At 42.8% G+C, this 13,718-nt stretch overlaps 1 protein-coding gene across 1 annotated transcript; it reads left to right on the forward strand.

Annotated features, from left to right (window-relative positions):
* The first annotated feature begins 104 nt into the window (after positions 1–104).
* Positions 105–10,759, forward strand: slc39a8 (solute carrier family 39 member 8). Its single transcript, XM_063183578.1, has 8 exons — positions 105–513; positions 870–1,032; positions 2,359–2,528; positions 2,836–2,958; positions 3,652–3,912; positions 7,699–7,897; positions 8,868–9,052; positions 10,104–10,759. The coding sequence occupies exons 1-8, from the start codon at positions 298–300 to the stop codon at positions 10,251–10,253; spliced, it is 1,467 nt and encodes a 488-aa protein (XP_063039648.1). The 5' UTR covers positions 105–297; the 3' UTR covers positions 10,254–10,759.
* Positions 10,760–13,718: the final 2,959 nt, after the last annotated feature.

Below are 13,718 nucleotides of genomic sequence, written 5' to 3' on the forward strand. Positions count from 1 at the left end.
GCACTCACCAAAAGCGCGAGCTGATCTTTGAACCGCCTGCGCGCCTTTTAATCTCCGCAGTGCTGATACCACGTCCATTAGAAGTTATTTACGACTGATGATAGTCCCTGAAACAGTCTTCTGCCCCTTTCTATTCCGCAATGCATTTTGTAGGTTAGTGTTCGCTGTTTATTTACTTCGCGCGCACGGGGATCCCGGATGCCCTAGTTGCATGGCATTAGCGTACCTCCGTTCCCCCGGGACGCAACTGTAAATCTTTCCGTTATACTTGGACTGCACTTTTTTGGGCATCTCAGTATGGCTGCTGTACTCGGCGTGATTTTTTTCTATTTTCTAGCTAACCAATATTATGCGGACGCAACGCCCCAAAGTCATTTTCTTAAAGATTTGCTGCGCTTTTATGGTAAGAATGCATCTTTGTCCACGGACGATATGAGAAACTTTTTGAACTTGATCACGACCAGGCGACCGCCGTCTATTGACAATGAGGATAATCCATTTCAAAACTCAGAGGTATTTTTTAAACTAATATTGTATTGGAATTGCTGTATTTGTAGCCTACTTGTTCCTTACATCATATTCCAAATTACTGTGCTGTTAAATCAATATTTTAATTCAACCAAAATGTATTAATCAAATCAATTTAGATTACATGGTTTGTAACCTCATCCGTAGGCCTATATAATTCAACACTGTATAACCGACAAATATAATCTAAAACTGGGTTATCCTGACCTAGCTGTGCCATATTTATGACATCATTCATCATGAGTCTCCAACTGATACACTATCTTGTGTGTGTGTGTGTGTGTGTGTGTGTGTGTGTGTTCGGGCGTCTACCTGTGTACCTGCTGTATGTGTACTGCTAGTGCATGTCTCCAGAAGAGCTGCTTGAGTGGCATGGTCTGGGGAACGTGTCAGAGCTGACCTTGTCTCAGCTGGAGGTCATGTGTCCGGCCTTCCTGACCCAGGTACTGCTCCCGGCATGCCCTTATGTCGGCCCCGGAGACAACAAGCCTCTGAGCTCTGAGGGTGAGGCCAGAACAACTATAACGTCACAGACCTGACAGAGATGTAGAAAATAGAAGTAATGGTCACAGATGTAATTACACGACTATTTGCATGATGTTACATTGTAATAATTGTAATAGTCGGCCTACTTTACTTTATACACTTCTGGACCTTCATAGTTATGTGCTTTAAGGAAAAGTCTATTCATTTCAGTAGACCAGAAACACACTTAAACTGGGATTTAGAGAGGGCGACACAGGGAACAAAAAAAAACCCTAAAAAGTAATGAAAAGTTCAGTGCTTTAAGTGCCTAGCTCACTTTGAATTGTGGTGCCCTGAATGTACCAGGGAGGGCATTCCACAGACGGAGAGCAGCAACGTACAAAGAGAAAGCCCAGCCCCCTATAATGGTCCTCCAGTCTGCTTCTGGCCCTTTCAGTATCCCATCTCTACTATGTGACTCTAAAGTTGATTCAGTATTTCGACTGTGCTTGTGGCTGACTCTGGTTATCTGTGGAATTTGGTGCAATATTTAAACTCCCCCAGGTAGTGTTGCTTCAGCTCGAGAACACATGGGTCTAAAAATGGGAGTCGCTATCATGGGGCAGCAGTAACATCTACACCAGTGTTTCTCAACAGGGGTGCCGGGGCACCCTGGGGTGCCGCGCTCCCCCCTCAAGGGTGCCGCGGAAACGTATGTAATATAATACGTATTTGTCTAAATTGATAAGTTAATGCTAGTCAGTGGAATCTTTCATCTGCCATTTACGCACAATAAAGTAAATATAGGTCGCCCCAGTCAGCTGTAACTTCGAACGTAGGTCGTGTGACGTCTCCAAATGTGTTACTTTTGTAAGCTTTTGTGGTATCGGATGCGGTGCCATGTTACGGCTTGTTGGTTTGGGGTGCCTTGAAATTTTTCATGAATTGAAAGGGTGCCTTACCTAAAAAAAGGTTGAGAAACACTGATCTACACAGTAATCAAGACTTTATGGTTGTCTACTTTGAGTCATTCAACAGCATCTAATGAACACCTTATCAAACGCTAGCCAGTCATGTTGACCTGACCTTTCACCTACCTTGCTGGATGTTTGAAGTATGAAGTCAGACGTCTTTTCATTTCATTCTTTCCATTTTGCAGCTGAAGGTCACCATTTGTTATTTTGTTTTTTAAACCTACTCAGCCTGGGTCTGTTGAGAGTAGCACAAGAGAATGGAGACTCAGTCAGAGCTTGTGTGCATTTTGTCCTTGCAGATTTATGTGCACGTTACACAGAATCCTACCATTGTGTGTGTGTGTGTGTGCATGTGTATGTGTTTCTTCTTTTGTGTGATTTTCCTGGACAGTGTGGGGCTATGGGTTTCTGTCCGTGACACTGATCAACTTGGCAGCTCTGCTAGGCCTGTTCCTGGTGCCCTTCACAGACAAGCCCTACTTCCCCAAAGTGCTCACTTACTTCATCGGCCTGGCCATCGGCACGCTCTTCTCCAACGCAGTGCTGCAGCTCATACCTGAGGTCTGGACATACTATGTCATTGTGTGTTTAATATTATAGTGTAGTACGATACCAACATTGTTATAAAATACTGTTTGAATGGATATGGCATATTCACATTTATGTGAACAAAAATTTTAACAAATAATTTCTTTGTTGCTTTACCTTGGACATGACACCAGATCTTTTTCATGCACCGTAGCAACTATTGTCTACATATGAAGAAAACTCTTGCACAATATTGACAAAAAATAATGTAAAAGATGATCATGAACGCAGGAATACACAGTCATTTTACTTATATTTTATTTTCCTGATGTTCGAAAAGGCCCTTGGCTTTGACCCCAAAGCTGATAACTACATCCTCAAAGCCATCGGGATATTTGGAGGATTCTACATCCTCTTCTTCACAGAGCGGGTCCTGAAAATGGCACTAAAACTAGACCACGAGGTGAGTGAAATATTTTGCTCTTTCTTTCTTTCTTTCTTTCTTTCTTGGCCCACCTCCACCACCCCTTGGTTGGTTTCTTTTTATATCTCTTGGTCTCTGTGTGTGGATGTTTCTCTCTCCCTCAGTATACAGTATATATATATTCATTTATTACCATCTGCCATCGGCCTATCTGCTCTTATCAGCTTGTTTTTAGTATTTTAGTAGGTTACTATTTTTTAAAAAATGTTTTTGTGTATGGCAAGATTATCCTCTGTTTGCTGACACAGTACATGAGCCAGGCATGAGTCATGACTCAGATAATGAGATGTGAGACAGGAGATGAACTGTGTCGAAGTATTATTATAACCTCTGGGAAATAGAACGATTTTAACGCTGTCAATCATGGAAATGTGATTAGTGGACTCTAATGAAGGCCTGATGAAGGTCTAAGGACCAAAAGCTTGCAAGTCAAGTAAAGCTTCTTTGCACAATAAATAGACCTGAAGTGTTTGGATTGTCTTCTTTTTATACAGAAATTTTTACTGAATCCTGCACCTTCTAAACAGATGAGCGGTGGCCTATCACAACTTAAGTAACTGGAATAAAGAAATCAATATGTGTGTGTGTGCATGCGTGCGCATGTGTCTGTCTGTCTGTCTGTCTGTCTTTATGCATGTATGTGTGCTCGTGTGTATCTGTGTGGTCTTGCAGCATGGGCACAGTCACGGCCTTCCTCCACCATCCCAGCAGCATCAGCAGCACGATGGGGGTGGCGGTGGAGATGGAGATGGAGATGGAGGTGGGGAAGAGAAGACAGACATGGTGACCATCACCAGCTTCAGCAGCAGCGTCAGCCTGAATAATCTCCACTCCAACTCCAACACGGTCAGCAGCGGCGTCAGCACCAGCGTGGCCAACCTCATCAACAACGACATGACCAACGGCCACGCAGCAGCCCCCGACACACAACAGGTGACACACACACACACACACAGACACCAAGTGATGCACACACACACAAACGCACACACAAATGCACACACTTAATGATGCTCACACACACACTAAAAGATGCATACATGCACACTTAATGATGCCCACACACACAAACGCACACACAAACGCACACACTTAATGATGCTCACACACACACACTAAAAGATGCACACATGCACACTTAATGATGCACACACACACACACACACACAATCTGAATGATGTCTTGAGTATTTATAGACATATTGGACAGCTCCAAGTCAATCTCTCTCTCTCTCTCACTCTCTCTCTCTCTCTCTCTCTCCTCTCTCTCTCTCGCTCTCTCCTCTCTCTCTCTCCCCACCCCCCCACACACACACACACACACTCACTCACAGTCTCGCACATATAAGTCTTGCAAAAACATGAAAGCACACACACACTCCTCCTGGAAAGAGAAGAAATGTTCTTTGAAGTTGAACTTAGTATTGATCATTTATTATCAGTGACACTATTCAATGTTGTTAATGGTTAACAGTGCTTCTATACATATTCCAACCTATATCTGCTTTTATGGTAGTAAAGTTTAAAATCATGCACACACCTATTCTCATGGTACATCGCAACCAGCACTGCTCGAGTGACTCATGCACTGATGTTTGGCTAAGGTATTTTTAGGCCGTTCAGGCCAATTTGAGAGATTGACAGGAATGTAATGGGATGGCAGGTCATATGTAGTATCCCAGTTAAAAGCAAAAAAAAAGATATTAACAGGTATAAGTTCTCTTTTATTCCAATATCTGTGAACTTATTGAACACACGTCTTTAACAAACTACCAGCCTTTTAATGCTATACAGGTATGTATGAGGTCACATTAGGTGTGCACTTTAAGTACGCACTTTATGCATCTCTATGATGGCACTTAATGTCTGGTATTTTTTGTGGCATCACATGTTGTGTTTTATGTGGCAGCTACTGTATGTTTATGTCCCAGACAAAATTCCCTTGGGGAGAATATGAATAATCACGATCTTCTTGATCTTGATAGAGAAATGAGGATGAATTGGGGAAATGACCTTGGCCCGGACTTGAAAACCGCGTTCCATTTCCCGCATTTATGGTATGGCACCTTAGGCCACTGAGCGGTTATCAAGGAGTATGTGGTTCATTTAACCTTCATTCAGCCAGGTAATGCGTCAATCGAGATTAGGTGTCTGGGTGTCCTGCTTCACTGCGCAGGAATTGTGGATACCGTGACTTCTGTGTCTGAGACCACTGATTTTGTAATACGTTAAACAAACCCTAAAACTCTCTCTTTCTCTCTCTTTCTCTCTCTCTCTCTTTCTCTGTCTGTCTGTCTGTCTCTCTCTCTCTCTCTCTCTCTCTCTCTCTCTCTCTCTCTCTCTCTCTCCCTCTCTCTCTCTCTCTCCTCTCTCTCCTCTCTTTTCTGTATAGAGCTCCTTTGTTTCCCCCAGTCTGGTGAACAGCCGTATCAATAGTGTGTATCTAAAGAGAGGGGGCAAGAATGCTCACTGTTTGTGCAGGGATTCACCCTTGCTGCCAAACTACACAAATACATTGCTTCAGATCTTCAGTACTCTAAGTAATATGACAAATAGAAAATAACTCTGTACTGGTGTTCATATTTATAACCATTTTGTGGGTGTAAAGTCTATATCCACTTTACAGGAATGAAGTAACTACTCAAATCCGATTTGTTTTAAATCCTGGCCTAATCTGGCAGAAATCTTTTTGTGGACATACAACTGAGATCTTTTCTTTGCTTTCGAATGTAGTGCTAGACCTAGAGTGCAAATACTGTGTATATGTCCCATGAATGTGCACCATGTTTAAGAATTAGCTGAGAAAGTTAAACCATGAGCTTGGTTCTTGGTTCTTTTTTTAAGTAAAATAGTGTGGACCGTTTGGGACCACTTCTTATAAATAATTACTGCACTTTTGTGTCGCACAGATGCTTATTGGGTTTTTGATGTGCACTCCTCTTTTCTCTCAATTTGTGTAAGTGCTAACATCACCTGTTATCAGTCTACCTGTAATCACAATGAGTCATAGATTAAAGAAAAAAAATTCTGTTGGGTCAAGGGGGATGTCTTCAGATGATAGGACAGAGCCATGATTATCCAGTGGACCAGAGATGTGAAAGGCCACTCAGAATGGCTGAAAGAAGCTACACAGCAAAGAGGAAAAACAGGTTTCAGCCAAAGACCCCTGAATCAGTGAGTGACCTGCCAGACATCCCAGGCTACAAAAGACAACCCCATGCTGAGACAAGCTAACAAAATAGCATTCTATCTTCCATCGGTGCTGGTTACCGAGTCATTTTGTCTGAAGTGGACACCCAGTACCAGATCAAGATAACCAGTTGGCCCCCTACAGGTTGCTGTGGGCCCCCGCAGAAGGCAATTTTCACGACATATTGTCATAGACACTATCACAATTACAATGTAGGAATTAAGGATAACATGTCTACCAACTGTACCCAACACAACAAATTCATTTTCTAGTATCACATTGTCACAATTTTGCCATTTAAAAAAAAAACAACTTTTGGCCAATCAAGGGCCCCTAGGCTGCAGCCATATCAGGTTAGTGCATTAATCCGGCCCTGTGGGCACCTTATTTCTCAAATACACATCCAACTGTCTCGGAGGAACACCGAAGGCCAACAAAGTTGGCAAACGGAACACAGGACACTTGGTCTGCTGGGTTTGTTTAACAAATCGAGTGCAGAGTCGCTGTCTCTGGATAGTCATTGTCTGATGTAGCAACATGAACGCTTAATGGAGTCCATTTATATGGAGCATTCCTATGCTCGCCACAGATTACCCAATGTGCTTTACATTGAATGGCTCACATTCTCCCACTGGTTGCCAACGCTCCCACAGCCATGCAAGGCACCATTCAGAACACTGAGAGCAGGATGGATTCCATTGTGTCGCTGGCTGCTCCAGAGCACTTTCCCATAGTCAGGAATCAGGACGACTGGGATTTGAACCAGCAACCCATCAGTTGCTAAGCGACACCTTTTTGACCTTTTTTTTTCTTTTTGGGATGTGAAGATATTTCACCTTCGATCCAAAATGTTTCTTCAGTTCAGGCCTGGTGATGGAGACTGCTAGCGGTGTGCCCACATCACAGACATTTTTAACTCCATATCCACTATTGAGAAATTCAAAAAGATGGGATTTATTGTCCAAAAAAGGGTTATTATTTTTACACAAGCAACAGTGCATTTCAAGAACATGTATTGCATATGCATACAGTACCACCCCATGTCCACACGAAATACGTGACACATACTGTATAAATGTCACTACCCACCCCCCTCCTCCTCAATTCTAATTACTGTACTGAGCGACAGGAATACAGTTCGCTCTTTTGTTCCGTCTGGGCCATTCACAGTGACTTGACACTCCTGGACACCTTTTTGACACTTTTTGACTATTTGGCTGCTCTATGCTCTGAGAGCTCTCTCTCTTTCTCCCTCTCTCTCTCTCTGTGTACCTTTGATCTGCCTTTGGTTAAATGTATGAAATTATTTGTATAATGTCTTGTGTATTCTGTATTTATGCATGTACGTATGCTACTGGACACCTTCATTTCCCTCGAGATTAATAAATGATAGTCCACTACTACTCTACTAATACGTACCGCTCTCCCCTTTCTCACGAGCAGCGAGAACATGGTTTCATCTCATCTCACGTTAATTGTGATCTGTGAGTGTTAAGTCTGATTATCTGTCTGTCTGTGTTTTACTGAAGGAAAGAGTGGTGTTCTGTCATTGGCTGCGGGGCGAGCGGATCTCCAACATCAAGACGGTGGCCTGGATGATCACACTGAGCGACGCGCTGCATAACTTCATAGACGGCCTTGCCATTGGCGCCTCCTTCACCGTGTCCATCCTCACCGGGTTCAGCACCTCCATAGCCATCGTCTGCGAGGAGTTCCCTCACGAGCTGGGTGAGTTAGGAGGGAATGTTCACACACACGCACGCACACACACACACACACACACACACACACACACACACACACACCCTTTCATTCCTGTCCTTATTGACTCTTATATAACTGAAAAATGCTAAACACAACACACATTTTTCTTCTTAGTGGGGGACATCTGTTCCCAATGTGTGCCCACATTTTTGCCACACACATTAACACACACAGGGAGTGGCCCTGTACATTGTGGACATTTTCTGAGAGGAAATATAATTTTGTGCCTTCATACCAACCATACCATAGATGGCTCTGGGCCCTTTGGAAGCCCTTGACCCCCTATATCAGGGGTGTTCAATTAAAAGTCACCAAGGGCCAGTTTTTCAAATTCCCTCCAGTGAAGGAGCCGAACATAGAATCTGTGAGCAGCACGGTGTCTGAGGTTAGGATGCAAAACAATCGGATAGCTTTCCAGACAGAGCAGATATTCGCTTCTCTATTCTTAGTAGCCTTAGGATGGTCTATTTATGACACTGTTTTAGATAAGATTTCACTCTCGTGAATGCATAGTAGAGATATCCCCAACTTGAAGTGTTAGTGATCGCAAATTGTGCACGGCCACAGGTATTTGTTTTCATTTTGTTAGGACCTTATGAGGAACCTTGCCATCCAAATCTGGCCCCAGGGCCTCCATTTGAATAGCCCTGCCCTATACCATTACACACACACACACACACACACACACACACACACACACACACACACACACACACACACACACACACACACACACACACACACACACACACACACACACACACTTTCTGTTCTTTAGGTTTGCTTAAATCTGGTCACCGACAGATGCACACGTTGTTTTATTATGGTTCACATGTGCGATGTGGCATTTCTCTCCCTGCTGATCGTCTTTTCATTTCTCATTTGATCTCTCTTTCTCTCCCTCTCCCTCTCCCTCTCTCTCTCCATCCCCCAGGTGACTTTGTGATCCTGTTGAACTCGGGCATGTCTGTACCCCAGGCGGTGTTCTTCAACCTGATGTCTGCCATGTGCTGCTACCTAGGGCTGGTCCTGGGCATCGTCCTGGGCAGCAACTTTGCGCCCAACCCCATCTTCGCCATCGCAGGGGGCATGTTCCTCTACATCGCCTTGGCTGACATGGTGAGTCATGCAGCATCTTATCTGTTGATGATTTAAAAAAAAATCTTTGACCATTTTTCGCCATTTTTACCTTCACATTAGGCTAATGTGAAGGTAAAAATGATGAAAAATGGTCAATTTAGCCTGCTGGTCCTATCCCTATGAAAACTTCTGCTCAAATGTCACTTCCCTACATTTTGCATCTGGGCCTGATGTGTTGGACATGATGGGGGACAGGTCGTTTTGTCTAATGAATTTCTCAGAGGGGACGTTACCTCAAAACTTGAAACCATTCGTATATGGCATGGGCCGTTTCGTCGAGGATGTTCCATCTACCAAAAAGACCTTCAAAACGTCCTTAATTTTGAACTAAACGTCCTTAGGTTTGAACTAAACGTCCTTAAGTAACTACATGTTTTCTTGGAAATCGTCCATCAATCCCTTCAGGCTGATGATTGGAACATGATTTCATAGGAGGCATCCCAACCTGGCCAATCAGGTGGGCTTGGGGATTTAGACTAGCTAGTCTTAGTTTTTAGTTTTACAAAATGCTGGGCAGCAACTTTGCTGCCAGTGTCATCTTTGCCATCGCATGGTACATGCACTTCTTTCGGCTTGGCTGACATGGTAGGTCATGTGATCCATTGAGAACGTCTATGTGTCTTCGGGAAATGGTTTTCTGTGTTTTCATGAGTGGTGTTGACGTAGCCAGGCCGTGCCCTCCTAGTGACGCAACAGCTTCAGCGTTACTACCAGTCAGGTCAAGAGCAATGTAACCTACTTTCTGAGTTCCCGCAAAATCGGGAACCCCTCCCACTTTGTTGGGAAGCAAACAATCATTAGCAAACCAAGGGAGGCCGTTTGAGAAATGATGTTAGGAAATGTTAATTGTTATGCTCTTGGTCAGACCAAGTCTCGAAGAGATTTGAAAGTCGATGATAATCAGGCTAGTGTTGTTGTATGTGTGTGCATAGTTTTTGCAAAATGTATAGTAATCTAACGATGGCTGTACAGAGCATGGCAGACAGCCAGCATAATTATTCTGTTCTGCATTTGTATTTGTGTTGTGCAGTTTCCTGAGATGAACAACATCACGAACGCCGCTCAAAGGTCGGCCACGGAGAAGGCCATCTTCTTCCTCATCCAAAACGCTGGACTGCTCTCCGGATTCAGCATCATCCTCCTCATCACAATGTTTGCTGGAGACATCAGCCTGGGCTAGTGCACAGTAAAATACGCCATGTTGATGCCACACTCAGAGAACTGAATTTAACACTCATGGTGATGTTTCTACTCTCCAAATTAGGATTGTATCGGACAGAGGATGGAATGGGAGAGGGAGAGAGAGGCAGATACAGAGACAGGGTGAGAGGAAATGAGGACATAATCGATGGATGGTGTGTCAGAGAGAGAGAAGAGGGATTGAGAGATAGAAAAATGAGGAAAACATAGAGTAAAGCTGTAGATTCAAGTTCATTTTTCTATTTGTATTCTGCCAAAGAACAATGTATCTACAATGATGTGTACTAATCAACGGAGAAGGGGTGCACACAATGTAAAAACAGAAAACACAATTTTATTTGTGTCTTTTTTCACTGGAAAGGGATATTTATATTCAATTATGTGTCCTTCTTTAGAATGTGCTGTAAATTATTTTTCCAACCATGCACTGTATTGTCTTTTTGTGGCAACCAAGTTTCTGCTGTATTTGATCTAAACAATGACCCTGTGTTTGTGCAAATTCCTTGGTGTCAACATGTGCCTCTCTCTCAATCTCTCTTTCTCGCTCTCGCTCTCTTTCTCTTTCTCTTTCTCTCTCTCTCTCTCTCTCTCTCTCTCTCTCTCTCTCTCTCTCTCCCTCTCTCTCTCTCAGTTCATTTGGTCTGGACCAATAGCGGCTCAGTAGCTCATTGATCCATGCAGCTTAGCCATGTCAGTCTGCCATCTAGTGGGAGGTTTAACTCTTTCATGACATCCTCTAATGAGGAGAAACTGAGACTGACTGGAAAGAACTGAAAAAGGCATAGCGTAGGCTCCTTCAAATTGACTTTGACTTGGGGGAAACTGTTTTCTGGACATGGAAAACCGTGAACGGGACTTGGGAAAATCTTGTACCACATAAGATTGTGAAAAACCTCAAACCAACAGAAAAAGCTGATTGAAACTGCCTAAAAAAACTTGGCATGTAGTGTGTAGGCTTACTATACGCTGGCCTATAGGCTCATTTTTTCACACTAATCAGACAGAATAGTTGGAATCAAATCAATCAGATTTGTTAATGTTGTGACCACTGGCAAACAGTGATGTCCAGAGAGCTCAATGCCCGAGTTAATACCATTAATGTAAGTAACCTTGTAAAGGGGATTTTTGCAGGAACAAACACAGACGTTGCCTAATCTTTGAAAGGAAATCAAAAGAACAGAAAATGGAATGTTTTTAATTAGACAGCCGCGCATTAAAAAAAAACCTCACACTTGCTGTTATAGGGCAGACACACACACACACACACACACACACACACACACACACACACACACACACACACACACACACACACACACACACACAAATTGTGTGTGTGTGTGTGTGTGTGTGTGTGTGTGTGTGTGTGTGTGTGTGTGTGTGTGTGTGTGTGTGTGTGTGCAAACACACACACACCAGGTCTGCTTCCTTCACTGAGTTGGCAGTGTGACAATGGATCTTTACTCTAGCAGATGCAAATGGAAAAAAAAACAGAATTGCCCTTCACAGAATGTAGTCCTAAGAAAAGCTGTCATATATATTTTTTTTAAACAAACAAAAAAAACTCAGACTTTTCTGCTGAGGAACTTAGTTATAACTGCTGTATTGAGCTTATAACACTACTGTGTATGGGTGGTAATTTTAACAGTCAATCAAAGGCATGATGAGAATATAACACTATGATAATTATATATTGTAGTGGAGGGGAGTCGAGTTGCCCTGCCTGAACTCAAACCCAGACCTTCTGCAGTACCAACCTCCGACGGCTATACCAAAGCGCCAGGCTCGTGACAGTCAGAGCATACCCACAATAGTTATGGTCACACGATCAGACTGCCTTCCCCTTCAGGATGTGCGCCCTTGTGCTTCACACACTCATGGTGTTCCTCACACAACTGCAACCATCATGTTTCTCCCATCCAGTGTGCACCATCATCAATGCTTCACCCATCCCTGGGTTCCCTTGCAGCAGGGTTACCTATCCTGGCGGCTGCTACACCTAAGAGCCCTAAGAGCCAGCTTATTGGCATGGCAGTCAGAGGACACACACACAACTCTAATGATTGTAACCCCATCTCATGATACATACAGCACTGCCTGTTAGTATTGGCACCCCTTAATTTTATTTAGGCTATAAAATGTGCAGTATATCCAGAAATAAATGCAACTATACTTTTACCACCAGGATCTTTTAATTGAAGGTCCAAATATACTTATTTAGAATAGAAAAATATATTTTCTCCAAATGGATTTTCTAATTTCACAAAGAAAAACAAGAAAAGGGGCATGTGCTATTTGGTTGCACGCCCTTAGACAGCAATGGCTGCCTCCAAAGGTTTTGGTATTCATCAACGAGCTTCTTGAACTTCTCTGTATTTCCCCCAACTCTTCCTTTGCTATATGTTCATCATCTTGAACAGGTACAAGACTCTTTCTCCTGATGACAGATTCCGCATTCCCCTCAAGATTTTGACCTGGGTTTCTTTATAGAGATGACCTTTTATTATTTGGAGGTCTTGTTTTTGCAAATATTTCTGGTGTCCCCAGGCAGCTCATCTGTCTTCAACTTTGTGAAAGAGGAAAAATATCTAAAAGCTGGCTTTTTAAAACACAAATATCATCATTCACTGGCTAATTCATGTAGGGCTTATGGACAAAATCAATTTATGAAAGGTGATTCCCATTTGAATCAAATTAGGTTTCCAAGGGTGCCAATAGACTCTGGGAGCATGACCTTTTTCACTTTTTTCCCCTCTCATAGTTTAGTTTTTAATGTTGTTAATCATTTTTATATATTTTGTATCACCCAAGCTATCTATAGGAAAATTATGGTGGAAATATGGAAAATATTATGGAAATATGTTCCATCATGTGCTTGAATTTCAAGGGTGCCAATAGTAATAGGTAGCACAGTAGGCCTACTGCAAAAATGAATCATCTGTTTCTTCTATTATAATTATTCGCAGTACAACCAAGAAATGGAAAGCAATATCCATTTCAGTAACCAATCAAATGGCCAATTTCCTATAGTCCCACCCTAGTAGGCGGGGTGTGATTCAAGGCGGAAGTCCCGCAACAACACAAGTACAGTTCGCTGCGGCACGAAGCCAGTTGGACGTCCCTAGGGACGTTCATCTGTGAGTTGGACGCCCCTAGGGACGTTCATCGAACAAGCTGATTACGTCACACGTCCAAGTAACTTGCCTCGTCCATATTACCGTATAATTCGCGCTACGTACGTAACCGTAAATATTTAAACCGTAAAATTTAATGTAAAATTCATTTAAATTTGAATTCATATAATGTTTGAGGAATTCCTCAAGCTACCGGAATACAATAAATACCGGTTATTTATTTAATGTTTCTAAACTTTAGTAGCAGGTCAACGAAAAGCGTGCAAGACTTTCGTTCTTTTTCATGTTCATATTCAAATAGTGTGGTAATG

Source organism: Engraulis encrasicolus, chromosome 19, assembly GCF_034702125.1.
Source record: "Engraulis encrasicolus isolate BLACKSEA-1 chromosome 19, IST_EnEncr_1.0, whole genome shotgun sequence".
NCBI lineage: Eukaryota > Metazoa > Chordata > Actinopteri > Clupeiformes > Engraulidae > Engraulis > Engraulis encrasicolus.